General features: G+C 42.5%; 2 protein-coding genes across 3 annotated transcripts in view; one reads left to right on the forward strand and one right to left on the reverse strand.

The window, feature by feature from the left end:
• Nucleotides 1–3,871: 3,871 nt before the first annotated feature.
• Nucleotides 3,872–4,936, reverse strand: TBCC (tubulin folding cofactor C). Its single transcript, XM_056853144.1, has one exon. The coding sequence runs from the start codon at nt 4,934–4,936 to the stop codon at nt 3,887–3,889; it is 1,050 nt and encodes a 349-aa protein (XP_056709122.1). The 3' UTR covers nt 3,872–3,886.
• An 11,132-nt stretch (nt 4,937–16,068) lies between these two features.
• Nucleotides 16,069–23,319, forward strand: part of BICRAL (BICRA like chromatin remodeling complex associated protein) — a 40,517-nt gene continuing 33,266 nt past the window's right edge. Inside the window, exons 1-2 of one of the 2 annotated variants that reach the window (XM_056853141.1) lie at nt 16,092–16,161; nt 17,335–17,411. In XM_056853141.1, coding sequence (XP_056709119.1) covers nt 17,375–17,411 — 37 coding nt within the window. In that variant the 5' untranslated portion in view covers nt 16,092–16,161; nt 17,335–17,374. Of the gene's footprint in view, nt 16,162–17,334; nt 17,412–23,319 lie in introns of both variants that reach the window. The other variant, XM_056853142.1, reaches the window with a different exon arrangement.

Genomic DNA, 23,319 nt, shown 5'->3' on the forward strand with positions numbered 1-23,319 from the left:
CTGGAAGTGGGACCTTTGTGAACCACCCTAGCTCAACTTTAAAAATTCTGCAATAAAGGAATTAAAATTGACTGGGGGAAATTAAGAAGTCGTCTAATCTTTAGGCGATACATTTTCAGAAGAATAATCCTCCTAGATGACTTAATGACCTCACAGAAAGATGGGAGTGGGGAAACAAAGCTGTGGAGAGGATCTCGATGCAACATCTAGTGACTGCCTATAAAATGACAAGAAATATAAAACCATTCAGACACAAACTTCTATTTGGACCAACTGATTATTAAACGTGCTTTTAAAAGGTTTGTAAATTATACAACCTAGATATTAAAGATTAAAATTTGCTCCTGGCAGCTTATGTTTTCTCAGCTGTTGTCACTTCTGCAGTCTTTCAAGCCCAGAACAGAGGAACCCAGTTTGGGGAGATACTTTTATTAGACTACAAAACAGGTCACAGTGATTTTTTTCAGCTGCTTAGATTTTAAACGCTGTTGGTTGCCTTATGCTGGCAAGGAAAAGATACACAAAGGCTCAGAACTACCCTGCCAAAATCATCCAGCAGAAACTGCACACTCATCTCAGAGGTTACATGGACTGTTCAGATAGTCCCTTTTCACATATACGACTACAGCTAGTATTTTGTAGTTGTGACTGGGCTAGAAGATTTTTAATATTTAGGAAAAGCGAGGTTGAGGTAGATATGGCAGAAATTGCAAGCAGAGTCTCTGAGAAATAATCTCTTCATTTTGATCAGGCAGCAGTAGTCATGCCTCAACTTGGGGTTTACTTCACCATCTGTCAACATCAGGAACTGGCAAATAATCATATAGAAATAATCAGATAGGACCCCACGGGAGCATGTTAGTTCTGTCCTAAGATGGTCTATGCGTTCATAATAGAACCTTGGTGACAGATCCTTCTCAACAAGTTCACGCCTATTATTGTTCTATACCATGGACAACTCCTTATTGGCTATTCAGAGTGGTTTGAGGGCCAGATATTTTAGTCCTGCAACCCAATCCTCTCTACCATGAATAAAGTCTCTTAATACCACAACAGCAGGGGGCATTTAATCTACACCCTCAATGAGCTATACCAATTAAGAGCCAAATCTCTTTCACGCAACTCTTGAAAACTGTATCTTTAAACTACTTTAATATGATGGTAGGAACCAAATAAAAATGCTGTTTCATTCAGCAGTTGGCCATCCTTATTTTATACATAATCCCACAAACCAATTTGTATTTTATACATAATCCCACAAACCAAAAGTAGCTTGTAGGTAACTACAACCAGAGTAAAACACCTTTAGGTCAGCTGCTGGCAACTGCTCTAAAGCAGGGAGGAGGATTAGCTGCTCTTTTCCTTGACTAGCACCTCAGCTACTGTGCTTTCTGGAAACTACCGGTAGATTCTTTCTAGTGGCAAAGCTGTCACTCTCACGCCAAAAATAAATGCTGCTGTTATTGTCCACTGTTAAAAGTTCTAGTGCAATCACATTCAAAAATTTGGGAAAGGTAAGACAAGGATTAAACCTGGGAAACTAAACTGCACCTTCTTTCAGAGATTTTTAACTCATTACTCCACACCTCTTAAAAACTTGGATAAACGTATAGTATTCTCTCTTTCAAAGGTACCACCCTGAAAGACACAAGCTACTGAAAACAGAGCCAGCCAGAAGTCTTACTCTTCTGCCCCCAGAAATGTGGCTCAGAAACACAATCTACTATACTTTTTGCCTGAGAAATGGTTTGCAAACTTGATTAGGAACCACAATTGGCCAAGGCAAATAAATTGTTGGGAGGAATGCTAATGCATCACAAGCAACATGGCAGAAAGACAGCTGCATGCATGAATGAAATATTTCCTTTACAGCCTAGAGGTAGTGCTGGCAGAGAGCAGTGTGTGAGGCAGTGCCAGTTTCCCACACAAGTTGTTCAAAGAAATGCACAGCCCAAAAGGCATTACATCCACTTCAACCACCATGCAGCAAATACAGAAAGAATCCTTTTTCATTGTGGGAGGATATATGCTGCCAGAAGCAGTACACGTATATGCTGCCAGAAGCAGTACACAAAGACAGGCAACACCTCCAGCCTGTCCAAGGGCAGGGCTAGAAACCACCTGATCTCTGCCTCTCAGTCTGTTACATGAAAAGGAAGCTGCGTACAGTAACTGACAAATACACTCAAAAGAAAATTCCAAAGAAAACTTTTGTTTTAATCCAACAGGCCATGAGAGGTACTTAACAGTAAAAACATTTTAATAACACAATAGCTAAGGTCCCTTCCATATTGTTTTGTAAAGCTAGTTTGTTAGTATAAAATCCAGAGACTAGTAATAACAATATTGATTTTGCTGAATTGTATGAGATATAGATTTGGTAACCTGCTTAACCCTTGTTAACAAAACCCTGAAATGTCCAGACGCAGTATATATTTGTACAAAACTTGCAAACGTTTTAAAGAGCACATTAAATGTGAAAATAATCTGACAGCTACAGAACCTTCAAGGATTAAGGACACAACCAGGTTTATTAAGCAATTCTACAAATGGTTTTCAGGAAAGTAAGCATGTGCTTAACTTTCTTCCAGTGACTTTTGTCTAACTTCGACTGGATTGTGCCCAATGCAAGTTTTTGGCTTCTCCTTTTAAGCACATACTTGCAAGTATTAGCAGCACTGAAGCAATTATAAGCACCAAACATGTTCAAGGTCAGAGTATAACGTTTCTCAAGCTTCAATTGATCACTGGCCGGGTTTTTAATTGGGTTTTATTGTTTGATTTTAGAATTATTACTTTTATTGTTAATATTGATATGTTTGATGTTCCCCGCCCTGAGCCTGGTCTTGGCAGGGGAGGGCGGGTTATAAATTTAACAAATAAATAAATGGAGTTTTGTAGAATTCTTTGTACTGGCAGGAGTCAAGGAAAGAATTCTAGAGCAGTCCTATGAATTAAAGCTATCTGAAACAAAGTCGAAGTTCTTACAAAGTTTGTTCCAGAAAGCAAAGCATAATTTGAATTACTTGAAATATTAGGCAGCCAACTAAAGGCACACAGCAACATTTCTGCCATTCCCAAATAACCTGTAGTATTTCCAAGCCATTACCCCGTTATACATGAATGCTATCCATACCATACAATTCAAGTTCCACTTTATTAAGAGTATAGATGACAATCGCTCCTAAGTAAGAGCAATTAGCAAACAAAAATATAACACTAATCACTAACAATTCTCAGTGCTACATGCTTTGTATTATTGTTACATCTAGAGAAATTGTGTGAGCCAGAAGCAGGATAAAGGAGGCTTTTACCTCGCTTGCTCAAGCATGATGCAGAGATGAAGCATCCCACCATTTTTTAAAATTTGTGCTGCAGTCATGCGGCCATTATCTCACCCAAATGTTGGGCTCTGTTCAAAAAGAACAAAACCGGGCAGGATCTCTCTGTTAGGGACAGCCCTGTCATGAACCTCAGAGTGGACACACAATACAGAGAAAGTTAGCACCAGCAGACACCAGCTGGCAACACAAAAGGAAGGGGTAAGTGTTCTGGCACCTTCATTATAACATCTAGCTTAACCCATACCAAAACAAAAATAAGGTGCTTTAGTCCTTTAACAAGGACCATTTATGCATGAGAGCTTTTGCCTTGGATTTGCTGCTCTCTAGATGCACATTTTCCCCATCCAAATTCTTAAAACTCAACAATAAGCGACCACGTACAGTTCTGAGAATTCAGATGGGGAAAATGTGCATCTAGAGAGCGGCAAATCCAAGGCAAAACCTTCCACGCATAAATGGCCAAGGAGAACACCCTCTGCCACGCGGCTAGCTCCAGTCCCTCTCCAGAGTGCAGAAACGGTGGCAGATAAAGAGTTCCCAATTCAGTTCCAATCAGAGACTCTCTCCTCCTCCGGGATCACACTCCAGTTCGGAGAGGGCTGATCCCGAGCCAGCCAGTTGAAATCATCCACCGTGCTCCAATTGTTTCTGCTTCTGTCGAGGCCGGACGTCTCGAAGTCGGCCTCGATGCCCGCGTAACTCCAGGCGTAGGGGGCGAAGCGGACGCCGCTGCAGTTTTCCAGCATGGCTCGGCAAGTCACTTGCACGTAGAAGCTGCTCTGGGTGGTCTGGTGCGTGCGGAGCTGCTGGCAGGCGAGGGCCAGGAGGCAGCCGCTGCAGTCCTCCACCAGCGCCGAGGTGGACACGGGCCCGCAGAGCACCGCGCAGTCCCGGCAGCCGCGCATCGTCAGCGTGTTGGGGTTGCCACACAGCCGCACCCGGCAACGGCGCAGCTGCGACAACTCCACGTCCTGCTGCAGCAGCTCGGCCGGGCCCAGCAGCAGCTCCTGCCCCTCGGCCCGGCTGAACCCACACTTGGGAACCGCCGGGGCCCCGGAGGAGGAGGAGGAGGGGGGGGCCGCCTCGGCCGACGCTCGCGGCCGCGCGGAGGCCTCCGGGGGCTCCTGAGCCGCCGCGGCCTCCTTCTTGCGGGCCCGGAAGGCGAAGCGCTTCTTGGGCTGCAGCTCCAGGCGTCGCTCGGAAAGGGCGCCCTGCAGCCTGGCCAGCGTCGCCTGCGCCTGCCGCACCTCGTAGGGGGCCAGGAAGCGCACCGAGTCCGTCAGCAGCCGCTGCAGGCTCTGCAGCCGCCCCGCCGCCTCCTCCAGCCTCGCGGCGGCGGCGGCTTCCGCGCCTTCGTCCGAGTCCGGCCCCAGCAGCGCCTCGACCGAGTCCCGCTCTCGGGCGAAGGCTGCCGTGAAGAAGTCGCTCTGCTCCTCTTGCACCGCCTGCGCGTCGCGCTCCCGCCGCCTCCGCTCCGCCTCCTCTCGCCGTTCCGCTTCTCGCTGCTGGAGCCGCTCCGGGACAGAAGCGGGGACGCCGGCAGCAAGCGAGAGTCGCTCGCCCTCAGCCGCCGCCTCAGAAACAGCCTCCATCTTGCTTTCGCGTCGCTCCCGAGGGCGGCTTCACGCACCTCGCACTAAGGAGAACGCCCATTGGCTCTGCTACGTCACTCTTGGCTTGTGATTCGTGGGGAGACTTCATGGAATGCGTGGGCGGGGCCTTTCGCGCTCTTAAAGAGGCCGCGTTTGTTTGCCGCAGTCCGAGGGTGTCGAGCTGAAGCGTTAGGGTCGGGGCGGATGGGTGCCGCCTGTGTTGATTCAGGGAAGAGCAGGGTGGGGATAACGTGGGTGTGTCGAGCGCGCCTCAGGCAGAAAACGGGACGAAGGTATAGCAAGCCCGTGCGCATTTTCCTGGTAGTAAAAGCCATTGAATACGATGGCGTTTACTTCTGAGTAAGCATGTCACATTATGAGAAGACATTCTAGCTGTATCTGAAGAAGTGAGCTGTGGCTCACGAAAGCTCATACCCTACCAGAAAATATTTTTGTTAGTCTTTAAGGTGCTACTGGACTCTTGCCCTTTTTGACTATGAGAAGACAAGACTCACTGGGCAAGACAATAATGTTAGGCACAGTTGAAGGTAGCAGAAGAGGAGGGAGACCCAACACGAGATGGATCCCCTCAAAGGAACCCACAGTCGTCAGTTTGCAAGACATGTGCAAGGCTGTTCATGGTAGAACTTTCGGAGGTCATTAATGGATAGGGTTGCCATAAATCAGAACATAAGAAAAGCCATGCTGGATCAGACCAAGGTCCAACAGCCTGTTCACACAGTGGCCTAACCAGGTGCCTCTAGGAAGCCCACAAACAAGACCACTGCAGCAGCATTGTCCTGCCTGTGTTCCAGTGCACCTAATAGGCATGCTCCTCTGATCCTGGAAAGAATAGGTATGCATCATGACTAGTACAAGAAGCAACTTGGTGGCAAATAACACATACACAAGCATGCATAAGGATTTGGCATTTGGTCCTTCAAAGATGCTGGTTCTGCTAGTGTTTAAACACTCATTTGATTCCAGGTGTTATCATGTGGTGTTTACTTTGGTGGGGGGGTCTGGAAGAGTAGCTTTCATTACTGTGTTGAAGCAAAGAGAATGAAAGCCACTTGTGGCTCCTTGAGGCGAATACATTTATTGTGAAGAAGCTTTATTTACAGTGCAATCCTACAATTACAGCCACCTAAGCCTATTGCAGTCAATGAGTTTTGAAGGGTGTAACTCTTGTTTAGGGTTGCATTCAGTGGTGGACTGGCCAGGGTGTCAGCTTGCCCAATGGCAAGTGGGGTCCCTTAAACATTAGACAATATGTTAAAAATGTTAATGACCTTTTAGTAGCTTGAAAATATAATCGACGTTCCAGTACTATTACTGTATGCAACTAAAATTTTAATTGTACCTTTTTTCTACTTATGTATTTTTTGAAAAAAAAAAATTCTTATAAAAATTAAATGATAGTCTTACAGTTGTGGGTGGGCTCCCTTTGTCTCCTGGCAACCAATATTTTTAGACCCAGCCCGCCACTGGTTGCATTGGTAAAGCTGCAGTCATAAATTCATTTGTGAGTAAATTTTGTTGAATTACTAGGGGTTCCCAAGTAAACATGCAAAAGCATAGAGCACGGGTCTATAACATGGTGCCTGTGGGTGCCATGGCACCAGCCAAGTATTTTTAGGAAGTGGGCAGGGCCAGGTAGGGCTTTTGACCAGCAAGGCTTCTGATGAACAGAAGCAAGCAGCCAAGCGCGGCTGAGTAATGCAATTTAGGTGGTATCAAGTCACCCAGAGTTTGTTTCCAGGCCTAGGATTGCCAACCTCCAGGTGTGACCTGGAGATATCTCAGAATTATAACCAAACTCCAGATGACACAGATCTGTCCCCCTGGCGAAACTGGTTGCTTTGGAGGGTGGACTCTATGGCATAATATCCAGCTCCCCTCCCCAAACCCTTTCCTCCTCAGACTCCATCACAAAATTTCCAGGAATTTCCCAACATAGAGCTGGCAACACTAAGGCTCAGGTCTGGCCCCAAGGTGCCCTCCTTCAAAGGCCAAAATAGGCCTGGAAAAGCCCCTGCCACCTCCCTCTGCCTTGTATTCACAGAAACTAAAGCATGGAGAGCTGTGATTGCCTAGCAACAGCCACTGAGGGAATCTGTTGCTTAAAGTCACTGGCACTCCTTTTATCATTTCAGGTTTTTTAAACCTCTCAATGTATTTTTGTTAGATTTCACATTTTTCTGCAAACCTAGAGCCCTTTTCAGATTTGGAGAAGGATCTGTCACTGGATTTAGTATCCAAAGATTTGATCGACTTTGCTATTAGAATATAAGATGATAGTGATCACATGCTTTTGGGCTTTCCTATTAGCCAATGGAAATAAATGCTCTTCTGTTGCAATCCATTAATATTGGTTTTCTCTCCATCTCTGCATTCCCACTGGTGCTTCACTTTCACTTCGAAACCGAAGAACAATAAGCCTAGATGCATTAGCACTCACAGACCTACTTCAAGGCTGCATTCTTTCTTCAGTCTCATCTTACTTTCACACCTTCCTCCAGCCACTCCAGCTTTTCCCTCCATCTCCCCAAAGACAAGTCCTCCTCATGTATCACTTCAAAGTGAGGAGATAGACTATTAGGAAATGTGGTCCCTACATTCAGGAGTTTAATTATAAACAAGTACTTACAATCCATTTTTGACAGTGTAAAGATTAACTATTTTAGATAAAGGTTGCCAAACATAAGAAATGGATCCAGCACCTCCAAAGTATTTAGAAAGCAGTGTCTGAATAGTTCACTATAGAAGCATTATGCAAAATGGGCCATAAATTGATTCAGCACCCCATAACCAAAGCAGGACTACAGCTGAACATCAAGTAGACAAAGTAATGACTACTAGGGAATTACTCAACTTTAATGCTGACAATGAGAAAACTAAAATTGTCCAAGACTTTCTATTCCTTGGCTCCATCATCAACCAAAAGGGAGACTGCAACCAAGAAATCAGAAGGAGATTGAGACTGGGAAGGACAGCCATGAAGGAGCTAGAAAAGATTTTTAAGTGTAAGGATGTGTCACTGGCAGGTCAGATCTACCTTTTTTTTGAAAGGGGGGGCAAAAATACAAAATGCCACCCCCATATTATATACATTTCCCCTTTATTTATGCATACATAATCAATGTATATAATATACATATATAATCAACAACTCTTTTAAACGATAGAATAAATTGTGTTTATACCTTCATTCTGCTGAAGGTATGAAGGATGAAAGAAAACAGTCTTTTTACAGATCTGGCCTGAACAACCAAACCCTTTCTTGTTCTCACACAAGAATGTCAAAAATTTCCAGTTTGTTCCCATGGCTAAGAATAGCAAAATTTCCAGTTTGTTCCCATGGCTAAGAGTAGCTTTCTGAGCATACTGATGTTGAGAGATTTGGGCATGACTTTAGGCTAAAACAAGATTTCTTCTGTTTGCTTTCCAAGGCGTTACGATGTAGTTTGACTATGTACAGCCATTCCTGAGGATTGGGCTGAAAGTGAAGTGGAGGCGGTGTGACCCTGCTGCCAGTGTAAGTGCCCTCTTATCACAGAATAAGAGGCACTTACGCTAGTGGCGGGGGTAGTTCCAACGGTGCCTGGGTGCCACAGAGCTGCACGGTGCTCCTCTGACACCACAGCCACTCCGGGACCTAAATCCCGGAAGAGAAATGTGGTGCTGGCATGGGGTGGGGGCATTCCCAGGGGTGGAGCTGACTATAGTCAGCTTCCTAAGCCCCTCCAGCCATCACGGCACTTCGACCACGCTGTCCCTGGCCGCTGCAAGGCTCAGGAATGGGCTGACAGTCAAGCCTTACTATCTTGACTAAAAAGTGGGGTCACAAATCATGAGAATAATGAATGGCATTCTTAAATGTCTTGTGTTGTGCCCATTCATTTTCTTGACGTAGACTGTATTAGTTCTACACTAGTTATTTGATTTAAATTTACAGAGAGATAAATTTAAGCCTACAGCCATAGAGGAGACTTGAGATACCACAGATCTGTTCTGTTTTTTAAGTTGTAGTCAATAGATATTTACACCTTCTCTCCAACCAAGCTTTGTGTCTGGTACAGATGTGTCCTAACTTGAGTTGACCTATATGGATTGTCATAATGTGTAGTTGTGCAATGTGCCTTGAGTCTCAATAGAAAGGCAGAAATAAAACAATCATACAGAAGATCTCACAGAAAACAGAAGCTTAGCATCGTTGACATGATCCTTCAGTAAAGCAGCTGTGCTTAGATGAGCTCAGGTAGTGCCAAATGCCCCATACATATCAGAAAATACATAGGCACAATATTGGCATAGTTATACTCTGTCACATGATCTCACTGTAAGGACACATGCACCAGTTTCAAGCAATTTCAGTGTGAGAGTATCCCTGCTCTCAAAATCAGGACTTGCCTATCATAATTAGTAAAAAAACAAATATGAAACAGGGGGTAGTTGCTTTGGTACAGCTGTGTTTCCTCTGTATTTATGTTTGATTGGGTGATGTAGTGGGGTTTTTCATTTCTGCTAATGAGATGCAGACTCAAGTCTCTCCTGGGCTTTTTGTCCTTGACAGATCTCAGCTCCTATGCCTCCCTCAATCTGATCCAAAAGTCCACAGCCATCTATTTCAGCAGTCTTGGCTTCTCAGTAACCTTCAGCAGCAGAACATTTAGCTCTCGTGCTGCAGTAGAGGGAGAAACTATAATTAACATCCTCATAATATAACATTCTCTATTAGTGGAGGGAAAATACAGATACCTGTATGACACCAGCATCTTCTCCATATTGAGAGCTAATAGCAGTTTTGAGGGATTCTTTTAGATCTTGGAAATAGTACACTGGTTTTATACTGGTTATAACCTTCTGAGGTGGCTGTCGTGCCCAAGGCAGACATCAAGGTGCATGAATAAAAGATACTTAATCTTACCCCTATCTCCCCCTCACTCAGGCTCCATGGCAAATCTGTGATAAAACTCTAGTAGGTGAGATATTCAGACAAATTTACTTCTGAAATACCCTCTCACTGGAAAATGCAATAATGCTAGGAAAAGTGGAAGGCAGCAGGAAAAGAGGAAGAACCAACATGAGATGGATTGACTCTATAAAGGAAACCATGGCCCTCAGTTTACAAGACTTGAGCTAGTCTGTTAATGACAGGATGTTATGGAAGACATTGATTCATGAGTTGGATAGCACTTTGTGTTAAGTCTTGCCATGTTTTGATCCAAATTTCCTGAATGTTAGCCTTTAAAAACCCTACAGGGAAAAACAGATGGGGCAGGGAGAGAAGTTGTGGCAGAAAAGTAATAGTTGGGATGTGGCACCTCTCCCATCTGCTTCTCCAGCGAAAATCACACCCTCTCTTCCACCAAGCTGCTTTTTCCTAACAGAAGCAGCCTTTGGAATTTTTTTACATATGCTGTCATGTAATGTAGACAGATTCTGAGATGGCTTTTAAAAAGAATTTCACAAGTCATGGAGGATAAGTTCATCAACAACTATTACACCTAATAACTAAGTAAGTCCATAACCACTATGCCTTTTAATATCAGATGCTGGGGGAAAATAGTAGGTGAGTGTTGTTGCTTTTGCACTGCACTTGGAAGCAAGAGCCAATGGAACTTTTATCCAATTCATCATTATATTTTTAATTTGCAGCCAGGCCTGGAGAAGAAACAGACTTGGCTTGGAAGGAAGTGCATTGCTTTGGGAAGTGTTTCCCCTCCGCTCCACTTTCAGGGCAAGTTTTAGTATGCCTTCTTTTGGTTTTTTCCAGCCACATACATAGGCTGTCAAGTGGAGCAAAATGAGCACAATTCGGAGGTATTTCAAATTATGACAGAATGACAGGATGAGGGAAAATATTGTCCTAACCAATCTTCTCAATTATTTTCTCTCTCTTTCTCCTTCTGCAGGCTTCTAAACAGACTTGAGTGGCACAAGCATGAACCCTGCCAGGAGACTGAGCCAAGGAAGAGCTGGCTGGAGAACTACTGCCCTAGCTATCCTGCTCCTTTCCAGAGCAAATCCCAGATTTTGAGCTCTCAGACAGGAAGTCACTCTGGACACCAAGCATATATTTTCATCTCATTTATTATCTGGCTAAAAATGGACATGCAGAAACCCTAATTAGTAGAGAAGAAATCAACTTCTTTAATGGGATGTTACATCACCGAATGGACATGATCCCAAAAGAAAATCTGGTTGTGGAGGTATATCTCTCCAGGGCTTTCATAAATCAGACCTGGAGCGCATTACTCTGCTTTCTTACTAAAACTGTATGTATTAGAAAAAAATTACAAAGCTGACCAACTTTTATTTAACAAATTTACTCATCAAAAGAGTGTTAAAAGTGCAGGCAGAAACCCAGAAGAATTTTAAAATATTCTAATTATCACATCAAATATTGTTGGAAGATTTGGACCAGGAGCATGAAAAGGAGCAGGAGAGTGACTCATAGAATTCTGTGATGCAATGAACAAATTGTTGTAAACACGTTTCAAGCAATTGAACAGAACTATGTATGTGGATATTCTCGGATGGCCAATATAGAAATCAAATAGATTACATAATCGGAAGTAGAAGATGGAGAAGCTCTATTCTTTCTGCTAAAACAAGAGCAGGAGCTAATTGTGATAGAGACCATGAATTGTTAATATTGAAAATTAAAATAAAGCTGAAGAAAAACACCAGAACATTCATAGTACAAAAATACAATCTGAACAACATTCCTGGAGAGTTTAAAGATCATGTAAAAAACAGATTTGCATTAGTAAGTTCAAGTGAACGTGAGCCAGAAAAACTATGGGCTGAAACCAGAGACATTATCAAGGAAGAATGTGCAAAGACTATTCCTGTAGCCAAGAAAAATGAAAAGCCTCGATGGATGACTGATGAAACTCTTAAAATTGCTAAACATAGATGAGAAGCAAAAGTAAAAGGTGCCAGAAATAGAATCAGAAATCTAAATGCATCATTCAGCATTCCAGCAACTGGCACATAGAGACAAAGAGAACTATTATAATAACCAGTGTAAAGAAATCAAAGAGAACAACAAAAAAGGAAGAACAAGAGATCCGTTCCACTAGATCCAAAACATCAACGGGAAATTTAAGGCACATTTAGGCACACTGAAAGATCAACAAGGAAGTACATTAACTGAACAGGACAAAATAAAGAAAAGATGGGAACAATACACTTAAGAACTATACATAAGAGATAAAAGGATGACAGATTCCTTCCAAGACAAAACTTTTGAAGAAGAACCTACAGTTTTAGAAAGTGAAGTGAAAGCTGCACTAAGAGCAACTGGGATAAACAAATCACCAAGAGTAGACGGGATATCAACAGAGGCATTCCAAGCCAAAGAAACGGAGTCCATCAAGATCTTAACAAGAATATGCCAACAAATATGGAAAACAAAACAATGACTCAGACTAGAAACGCTCAATTTAAATTCCAATTCAGAAAAAAATGGAGACTTGAAAGGGACTGTGGCTCAGTGGCAGAGCATCTTCTTGGCATGCAGAAGGTCCCAGGTTCAATCCCCAGCATCTCCAGTTAAAGAGACTAAGCAGGTAGGTGATGTGAAAGACCTCTGCCTGAGACCCTGGAGAGCCGCTGCCGGTCAGAGTAGACAATACTGACTTTGATGGACCAAGAGTCTGATTCAGTATAAGGCAGCTTCATGTGTACATTAAAAAAAAAAAAAAAGACTGCAGCAACTATTGGACCATCACATTAACTTCTCACAAGTAAAATAATGCTCAAAATCTTACAACAAAGATTGTTACCATATATAGAACGAAAATGTCAGATGTTCAAGCTGGATTCAGAAAAGGAAGAAGCGCTAAATATCATAATACAAATTTAAGTTTGTTATTGGACCATATGGAAGAGCCCTGTGGCGCAGCGTGGTAAGCTGCAGCACTGCTGTCAAAGCTCTGCTGATAACCTGAGTTAGATTCCAAAGGAAGTCGGTTTCAGGTAGGTGGCTCAAGTTGACTCAGCCTTCCATCTGAGGTTGGTAAAATGAGTACCCAGCTTCCTGGGAATAAAGTGTATGTGACTGAGGAAGGCAATGGCAAACCAACCATCAACATTGTGATGTGGTGTCACCCCATGGGTCCATAATGACCTAGTGCTTGCACAGGAGGACTACCTTTACCTTTCTGCTGGAGCATATGAGAGAATTTCAGAAGAAAACATGAGAGAATTTCAGAAGAAAATCAGCTTATGTTTCATAGATTACAGCAAAGCTTTTGAATGTGTGGATCATGTAAAGCTAAGGTTGGTTTAAAAACAAATGAGTGTGTCACAACATCTGATTGTTTTGATGCGCAACCTGTACTCTGGACAAAAGGCTATTGTTAGGACAGAATATAGAGAAACAGAATGGCTTGCAAAAGACAAAGGTGTCAGACAAGGATGTATTTTATCTCATCTCTTCAATCTGTTTTCAGAATATATCATAAAGAAAACTGGATTAGATTTAGATGAAGGTGGAGTGAAAATTGGGGGAAGGAACGTTAACAATTTGAGATATGCAGATGATACCACATTGCTGGCAGAACATAGTGAAGGTTTGAAACCACTACTGCTGAAAGTTAAAGGAGAAAGTGCCAAAGCAAAACTACAGCTGAACATCAAGAAGACAAAAGTAAGGACTAGTGGGGAATTACTCAACTTTAAGGTTGACAATGAGGAAACTGAAGTTGTTCAATATTTTCTATTCCTTGGCTCCATCATCATCCAAAAGGGAGATTGCAACCAAAAAATCAAGAATTTGAGACAGGGAAGGGCAGACATGAAGGAGCTAAAAAAGCCTCTTAAGTGTAAAGATGTGACACTAGCAACCAAGATCAATTCATGCCATAGTATTCCTCATTACTGTGTATAGTGTGAAAGTTGGACAATGAAGAAAGCTGACAGGAAGAAAGACGATTCCTTTGAAATGTGGTGTTGGAGGAGGGTTTTACAGACACTGTGGACTGCCAAAAAGACAAATCAGTAGGTTCTAGATCAAATCAAGCCTGAACTGTCCCTAGATGCTAAAATTACTAAATGGAGGCTATCGTACTTTGGATACATTATGAGAAGATGAGAGTCAATGGAAAAAGAGAGTAATGCTAGGAAGAGTTGAAGGTAGCAGGAAAAGAGGAAGTCTCAATATGAGATGGATTGACTCTATAAAGGAAGCCACAGTTCTCAGTCTTTAAGACCTGAGCAAGGCTGTTAACGACAGGACATTTTGGGGTAATTAATTGATAGGGTCGCCATGACTTGGAAGTGACTTGATGACACTTAACACAGACAACATCAGTCACAAGGCTTTGCTCAGTCTTGCCAAACCGATGAGATAGTGGAGAGATAGGGTGATTATAGCCATGGGGACTGGTGAATTTGATAACCCCCCCATATTTCCATACTGGGAGGCAAGGTAAATGTGTGTGTGTGTGGAAAACAATTGCCAAACATGCACATATAAGAATGTTTAACAATTGTGGATGGAGGACTAAAACAGAATTCTTATATTCATCAACTTTAAAACCTGGGACAAGTGCATTTAATACTGCATTTCTATCTTTTGTACTTGGTATCAACAGTGGGAGAGAGGCTCAAAAGCATTTTTAAGTGATGTGTAAAATCTGTCTTACTTTTTTGGGTCTCACTTTTTTGGGTCTATTTGCTTCAGTAAATTGCTCCAATAAAATATTTTTCAACATATTCTATATTGTCTCCTGAAATTCTGAAACATGTATGAAGAACATGTGGTATAAACTGTCCTTTAAAAAAATGTTGCCCCATTGGAGAGAATCTTCAAATTCTAACTGTTTTCAGAAAAGGTAACTAAAATCTAAAGAAAAAAAAGCCTGATTCTTGTCAAATGGGTAAATAATATTGACTGGAAAGGGTGCCACTTGTATGATGATCACAGTTTAGTATTTGTGTGTGCCATCTTTGTTATGGGGTTTTTAGGATTTTATTGCTGTTTTATTGTTTTATATGATTATAGATTGTAGGCTATGTTTTAATGATGTTACCTGCCCTGAGCTGGCTTGCTGGGATGGGCGGGATACAAATCTGAAAATAAAAAAAATAAATATCAATTCTAGATTATTTCAAATTGTTTAACAAATTGATTTTTTTAAAACATAAAAGGCAAAATATAATTTCTGTTACAACTTTCTAATTTATGTTTTTATAGCCTATGATTATCTTTTGACAATACCACATGATGATAATGGCAGCAGTACAACAACAACAACAACGTCAGGAGGACCCAGGATAGTCAATTGAGTTGCATGCTGACAGGATTGAATAAAAAGTGTACTTTTTAAATAGGTCTTAAACTTCTCAACTTCTTCTGTGTAGGGGTTGGAGTGAGCAAGGGAGGAGAAAGAAGAAAGCTGAAAATCAAACAGCGCTTCACCTGGTTCTTGTGGGTTGTCCGGGCTGTGTGACCGTGGCCTTGGTATTTTCTTTCCTGACGTTTCACCAGCAGCTGTGGCCGGCATCTTCAGAGGAGTAACACTGAAGGACAGTGTCTCAGTGTCAAGTGTGTAGGAAGAGTAATATATAGTCAGAAAGGGGGTTGGGTTTGAGCTGAATCATTGCCCTGCAAAAAGTATCCAAGGTAATGTGCTAACCATTGTCCTGTAAGTATCAAGCTTCCCCTTCTTCTAAAACCGGGCAACTTTGTTTTAAAAAACAACAACAGTGCTTCGTTGGTTAATTACAACAGTCTGTCAGGAAGAGGCCAACTAGCTATTATTTCAAGACTGGCAAGGAAGAGTTGAAGAACCTGGCTGTTTGGGGGGTGGGGGGGGGAAAGTGTCACTAGTTCACACGCCTGAAGTACACAACTCAGCCACAACGATTCTATGATATCTGAAAGAAAACCTTCCTAAAGGGACCAGCTTTGCAAAGCGCGGACCCCAGCCGGCAAAGTGAAACTTCGGCAGTCGCGTTCATAACAATGTGCGTGGACGCGGTGGCTGTGCTTCGTTTCTGCTCGCAGCCTGCGCCTCTTTCTCTCTCCTTGTGGCTGGGTACCCCGGCACTGGCGCGCGGGTTGTACTCGCTCGCGCTCTCCCTTTCTCTCTCTCTCTACCTCTCCCTCCCCCCTCCCTCTCTCGCTCTCTCGCTCTCTCCCTTACACTGCCAGCCCCTGATGTGATGGCGAAGAAACCCCGTTGACAAGGCACTGCTTTTTCATGACGGTGAGTTTCCCTTTGAGTGTATTATAATTTTGTGATAAAAATTTCAAGGAGAGGAAGAAAAAAAAAACACACAACCTCCTTCCTCCCTTCCTTCGGGGAGGGAAAAGAGAGAGGGGGGGGAGAGAGAATATCTATCTCCAGACAGGCAGAAAAGAAAGAGGAGCAAATTAACAACCAGGAGTTGCCAAAACCAGGATATTAGGTTTCAGCCCAGAGAGCTATTGGCTCTGGGGCTATGTATATAAATATATATCTAGAGAGGGAGAGAGGGGGGGGGGAGAGAGGGAGGAAGACGATGAAGAAGAGGGCGATTTTGCGCGGGTGGTGCTTGGTGGGCAGATGTTAATTCACATGGAAATGAAATATTTATTTCTGTTGCAGCGAGAGGTTGTGGCGGCGGCGGCTACTGAGGGCACTTCCAAAAATGTGTTTCTTAAAGGGGGAGAGACAGACAAGGTGGTGGGGGGGGAGGGAGAGAGAGAGAGAGGGAGAGGACAGATAAGGTTTCAGGTCTGGGCTGATAGCTGCAAGAGAGGGGGAGAGGTTTGGGGTGTTGTGTTTTTTTCTTCCTCCCCTCTCTTCCCCCCTCTCCCGCCGATGCCATGCAAATTCAGGAGAGAGGAGGGAAAAAAAACACACACACAACAACCCTCTTTTAATGACTCATTGATTGAGCCGGTTTAAAATTAGTTGTTGTGTGTGTGGTTTTTTTTTTTGGCCGCCCCCTTGGTGGCCATCAGGAGAGGAAGAGGAGTGTGTCTGTGTGAGTGTGGTGTGTGTCTGAGGAAGAGGGGGATCGAGAGAGAGAGTGTGTGAGGGAGAAAGAAAAATAATCTTTTCAAATCTCCTCCCTCTTTCTCCCCCCCTCGTTTCTTTGCTTTTCTCTAAAGCTCTCTGGTCCGCGAAGCACTTTTCCCCCTTCCTCCTCAGGAAAATGGAGACGCTTCGTCTTCTCCCTCCTGGGCGTGAGGCTGCCAAAGGATTTTTCTTTTCTTTCGCCTCCCTGGTTGGATTTGCCTTCGTCTACCGCCTTGTAATAACCTTCCCTGTATTCCTAGCATGGGCTGTACCTTTTGTCGTGGATTTCCCCCCCCCCTCTCAATTATTTTTTTATTCGTATGAGGCTTTTTTCTGTGCTATTTATTGGGGTTTCTCCCCCCCCTTTGTTTGCAGTTTCTTCCGATCTCTTGTCTGTGCGTCATTGTTACAAGGAATGGAAATGGTGATTGTTTCGGTATATGTAATTCTAGGTAGGATTTTATTCTAGGTAGGGTTTAAGGGGAACAAAAGCCGATTTTTCGAAGGAAGATACCCCATCGTAATTTATATTTTTAACGCTGCAAGAATAATAAATATTTTACATCCGTGGCCGCTGTTTCGTTTTTGCCGTTTGGTCAGTGCGATCGGATTAAGCCTTCCAGTCTATAGTCATTTTGCTTCATTGATTTTCATTTGTGGTTACCCTAAACGGGGGGTGGGGGGGGGAAGGGAAAAAAATAAAGAATTCTTTCAAAATTTGTTGGATCATTTTGAGGTGGGTCGTTGAATTTTTTTTTTTTTTTTTTTGCTTTTAAATCGCGACGGGACATTTGCCGAGGGAAGTAAACTTGGGTCACGTCAGCTGGAAAGATTTTTTTTTTGTTGTTGAAATCGGACCTTCGGCCACGGCACATGGGTGAAATACCGATCACCAGAGCAACCCCCCCCCAAAAAAAAAAACCAAATGGAAGACGAGGCCTTTCCCCCCCCTTCCTGTGACCGATCCTCCTTTTCTCTTTAGTTCTAAATTGCATGGTTTTGAATAACTTCTAGGAGTGTTTGTGTCTTTCCGAAGACCACCCAAGGAAACTGGTTTTTTTGCCCCCCCCCCCCCGCTATTGGTGCCGGCGTTCCCATCGCGAGGGGCTTTGCTCTGCTGCGTGGCCGTATTGAAGGGACGCGGACAGAGCAGGAGAGGAGAAGATGGCTGCGGCCTGGCGACGCGCCAGGATTTGTTGCGCAGTTTCTCTGTGATCGCTCTCCTCCTCCCCTCTTGGCGCCATTTTGAGACTCTTACTCGTCATTTTTTGCACCCGCTGGGGCGTTGCCCTCTGCTCCTGGGAGCCTGTTTTGTGGCTTGAGAACAGCCGTCACCGAAAACCCCTTTAAAGAAATGCTTTCCCCGTACATATGAAAATCAAATGATTTCATAACATCTCTCTAGCCAGAATCTTTTCTTTTGGAGGGCGGGTTCAATGTATATAGGAATGTCGTTTGCTCTGTTTTGAATTTTTACTGGTTTGTAAGCAAAGTATTTTTAAAATATAAGGGGGTGGATTTTGCTTTTAAATCCAAAAATCATGTACTCGTTATTACTTTAGTAGAAAAGGGCAAGGGGTATGAGCTTTCGTGAGCCACAGCTCGCTTCTTCAGATACAGCATCTGGAGAAGTGAGCTGTGGCTCACGAAAGCTCATACCCTGCCAGAAAAGATTTTTGTTAGTCTTTAAGGTGCTCCTGGACTCTTGCCCTTTTCTACTACTGCAGACAAACACGGCTACCCATTGTGAATTATCGTTATTACTTTGTGCATTTTCCTTACTGTGGGATAAATGAAGGCTGACTCATTGTACTCTCACTTTCCCAATCGGATTGACTTCATATTGGGGGGGGGGGTTTACCTTGAGGCTGCAATTAACAAGCCACACATAGTGAAATAAACCTGTATTATACCTGGGAAACCTCGAGGTGACTGCTGAGATGTGTTATTGGTGAGGTACAGGTTTAAAAATGGAGATGTATGGCTCTGGATTTGGTGGCCCTTCACATTTAATTTGTGTGTCTGTATGGGCATTTTTATTTTGTACCACTGAAATCCTAATTCTGAAAATCTAATAAGGAATGTATTTGTGACCACAACGTTATTTTAGTTAAAAAGCTATAGTCATAATAGATATTTGCAAACAAATAGGCACTTTTGAATTTTGTCACCTTTAACTTCTTCCAAAGTTTGGAAATGGTGGCATTTACAGTTATACCTTGGATTTTGAAAACCCAGCCCAATCAAACAGCTGATTGACAGTTATGCTTTCCTGTAAGAACACTGTGGATATAGTAAAATGTTCAAAGGAAAAATTAGTTTGGCAAATGTGGTTATGTTACAAAATGAGACATCCATCAGCTTAATCAAAATTGTAATTTGATTCCATAGTATTTTCTAGTCCTGCATAAAAATGGCACATGATAAAACAATGTCCATGTCATTTTTACTTTTTCACTAATAAGAAATAACTAAAATAAAGTGAATTTATGGCAGAATGTTATAGTGCTTCAAGCCAATGTTCACACATATCCATGGCTTGGAGATTTGGTTGAGCACCCAGCATTATAACTAGGCAACAGTTTAGAAAGAGCTTCGCTTACATATCATCACAGTAGTTTTTTTAATGGTTGTAGTGAAACTCGTTGATATTTTAGTTTCCACAACCTAAGATGGATGTTGGCTTTAGAATACTTTCTGACAAAGAATGTTATAATTTATTTAATAGTATCAGCTTTTCTTCACAGTGCAGTATTAGTGTGGTAAATTCAATAAAATTGATGAATTATGAGTGGAAAATTAGCAGAAAATTAATTGGACTTGAGTTTCTTCTCAGGCCAAACCAAAATAGTGTTCTCTGTATAGAGAGGATATTTCTGAAGTTGAAGTATTTGCTGGGTAAATTCTATTTTCTACCTCAAGTTCTACACAGATTCCACAGTTTTAAATGCATCCATGATTATTCCTGAGTCAAGGGTGTCTTCGCTACAGGTTTTTTGCCTTGAGTTCAGTGTTTTTGAGAAGTAGGGTTGTTCCTGATTGCCACAGCATTGTGGTCCTTTTGTGCACCCCAGGGAGTTTCACCAGATTTTCTCTGATCTTTCTCCAACCTGCTTTGCTCCAGAGTTTTGGGAAAGAGTGCAGTAAAGCCTGGAAGGTTGCTGTGTGGAGGGGGGAAATTTGGATTTTCTGGCCCACATGGCAGCCATTTTCCCTGACCCTGTCCCCGCAGTAGCAATTTCTGTCGCTATTTTTTATTTTTTATTTTAAAAAATAGGCACTAGAGAATATTGTTGTATCAGTATACCAGTGTAGTTATTTCTCTAAATTCCTAGCTTTCATTTTTTAAAAGTAATTTTTTAACCTCTTTCCTTGCGAAGATTTAAGGAAAAGGGCATATCTCTGCAAGGGGAGGGGCTAGAGACTTGTTTTTAAAAAAATGAACACTGGGAATTCAGAAAAACTGCTACCCTTATTGGTGCAAAATATACGAATATAATTACATTCTAATGTCAATTAAAAAAAATTCAAAAGCCCTGGTGGCCCAGGGGAGGGGTGGCAGCCACTTCCCGGGAATTGGGGCAGAGAAACTTGGGAAACCTGTCATGTATAAACCATGTTGTTGCTGCACCTGCACCAGCAACAGGAAAACCACAAAATCCTCTCCCTGTGTGGAAGACGCCAAGGCCTTGAGCAAACATATCCAGGGTTATATCTGCAATACATGCTATTCAAGCACTGGAACTGCAATTTTGTGCAAGGACCTTCAGAATGCTAGAGACATCTTGAAATGCAAAGTTAGATAATTCTTCATCTATGAAGATTGCTAACTTCTCAAGTACATGAGAGAAGCAGGTTTTCAAAGAAGCATGAAAGGTGGGAAAGGGGCCTTTGCAGATTAATTGTTGGGGAAAGGGATTAAAGGTGACTTGGCAAAAAAGTTATAGACTTTTTGTAATTTTTAAAATATATGTGGAGACCTTTATGCTTATTTCTTGTGCCTACCGCAAGCACATAAAACCATGGTTTTGTCAGCCTTGGGATGCTATATACTGCAATATTCAAATAGAATGTTTGCACACTCCGCTTTACATTCAAGCCATACAATGTGGGACTAACCATGCAATCCTAGGGGGAGGCCAGAGCCACATAGGAGCCAGCGTGACCAGTGCCAGCATCCGTGCCACTCTGGATCATCTACCAGTGCTGGGGAACAGTGCAGCACCATAAAACTCCATGAGTGAATTTCATGGGGCTAAGGGGAGAAATCGATTTTATTTCCCCTCAACGCCACTGCAAAATACTTGGGAGGTGGTGTAGCTGCACCATCTCCGAGCACCTCATAAGTACTCCCCCTTAGGATTGGGCTGCTCTTCCATGTTTCCATTTTTTTTATTTCAGTCTTCTGTTTATTTTACTACAGTTAAATAACTATTCCAAGGAAGCAGAAGAAAAAAACTTTGAATGGAAGGCTTACAACTTTCTTAGAAATATCTATAAAGGAAAAATCCTATTAAAGAGTGTCATATAAAAATATTTGATTGGATCCAGCTAGCTTTTCCATTGGTAAAAAGGGAGGGGTGGTCCCCTTTGACTACCAAAAAGGCTGCCCTGGGGATCATGGGACCTGAATGGACAAAAGCCATGTAGAATGGTGCCTGTAGGAAGGAGGGGAATTAGATGAGATTGAGTGAAAAGCTGACTGGATACAACCCACATAATCAGAACAACATGCTGATTTCAGATTATTCAGATCTTAGCCTCTGATTTTTGGCTTTTGAGAAAGTTTGTGGAGATTTTTTTCTATCACTATACCTTCTCCCCTCCAGTAAGTTAGAAAAGTAGATGATTATTCAAAACAACATACAATTATTTAACAGTATTATTTCAGAAGTCATGGGATTACTTTGAAAAGTGTTGTATTGGTATATCTGCTCAGTCACTGGCTATTTAAATTGATATAATCTCTGAATTCAGTAGAATAAGAATGATCAGGCATTTATCTCTTCAACTGTAAGGTCTGGCAGTGGAATCCTAAGCAGAGTTGCACCCTTCTAAATCTTTTGAAGTCAGTATTCTTAGAAGGCTATAACTCTGTTCAGGATTGCTCTGTGAAACTTTCGTCTGTGTATGTGCTTGTTTACAGCACTGACAAAACATCATGGCCTGTGACACTCTGGTGTATTTCTTGGTACATGCCAATATTATGGACAGGAGCAGCCTGTAAACATACTTCCTTGGAGGTTCTGCTGGTTTCAGTATAGCACCTTTCAAGATCAAGTGATACAAAATCATTTATATTAATTCATTGTTTTAGAAATGGCCACAGCAACAAAGTCTTCAGCGATCAAAATATTATCACTCAGTAAAAGGTGTAATTGTAATTCAGTAAAAGGTGTAATTCCCTATGCTGAAACCATTATTATCCCTCAATGCTTGCAGAACACAGTGCAGATCATGTGGGCTGCATGCATATCCTGTAACGATTTAAAAATTGGGCTTAGTAGTACCCAGTCCCTCCACATTTAGCATGCATAAACATATACTGTATTACTCCCATATTTGAAGACTTGTATATACTGTAAAATTATTTCATTTTGTAAAAAAATATTTTATATTAGCCATGACATTCTTGAAAACAATTGCTGAAGAAGCAATTCTTTCTAGTCTGCTCTGGTTATCTGCCTACCCATTCCCATATGTGTATTGGCCAGTTGTAGTAATGTGCCAGGGAAACCATGTAGCACATGTGGCTGCTTTTGCTGCTTCCTTTGGCATTAAGCCAGGGGCTGAGGATCTGGGAGAAGGAGCAGACGTTGTTCATTGCTGTTTCTGGAAGACCTGGAGGCTAAAGATATAACAGAACCGAGTTAATGTGCTCTGGCTTCTTGCTCATCGCCTTAAAGGGCTAGGAGCTCTTCGGTGGTAGAGGGAAATGTGTGCTGTAGAATTTACCATTCAGGTGATTGCCTGTAAGGAGTTGTTGATCTTAGTATGTGGGCATGACAAACCACAAGGACGATTTAAACAGAACTAAGTAGATAAAAACCCCAATCCTTCCTCACATGGTTGAGCATGGTTGGATCCTTTAGGGCATAACAGAGCCCTGCTTCCTTCACTCTTTTCAGTTTACGCACATTGGAATTTCAGAGGCCTGTGCATGATTCACATATCTTCATTCATCCCCTTTTTCCTGGTCAAGGAATGCAGTCTCAAAGTTTGCATTCCTGAGCCGAACAGAAATAGAGATGTGGAGCATGTATAGATTTCCTATTTCTTATAATGGCTTGGTGAGCTCACTTTGCGTGCCCACATACATATACTGAGGGGAGGGAGTAGGGAAAACGGCTCTGATTTGGG

This window comes from Euleptes europaea, chromosome 7, assembly GCF_029931775.1.
Source record: "Euleptes europaea isolate rEulEur1 chromosome 7, rEulEur1.hap1, whole genome shotgun sequence".
NCBI classification, from domain to species: Eukaryota; Metazoa; Chordata; class Lepidosauria; order Squamata; family Sphaerodactylidae; genus Euleptes; species Euleptes europaea.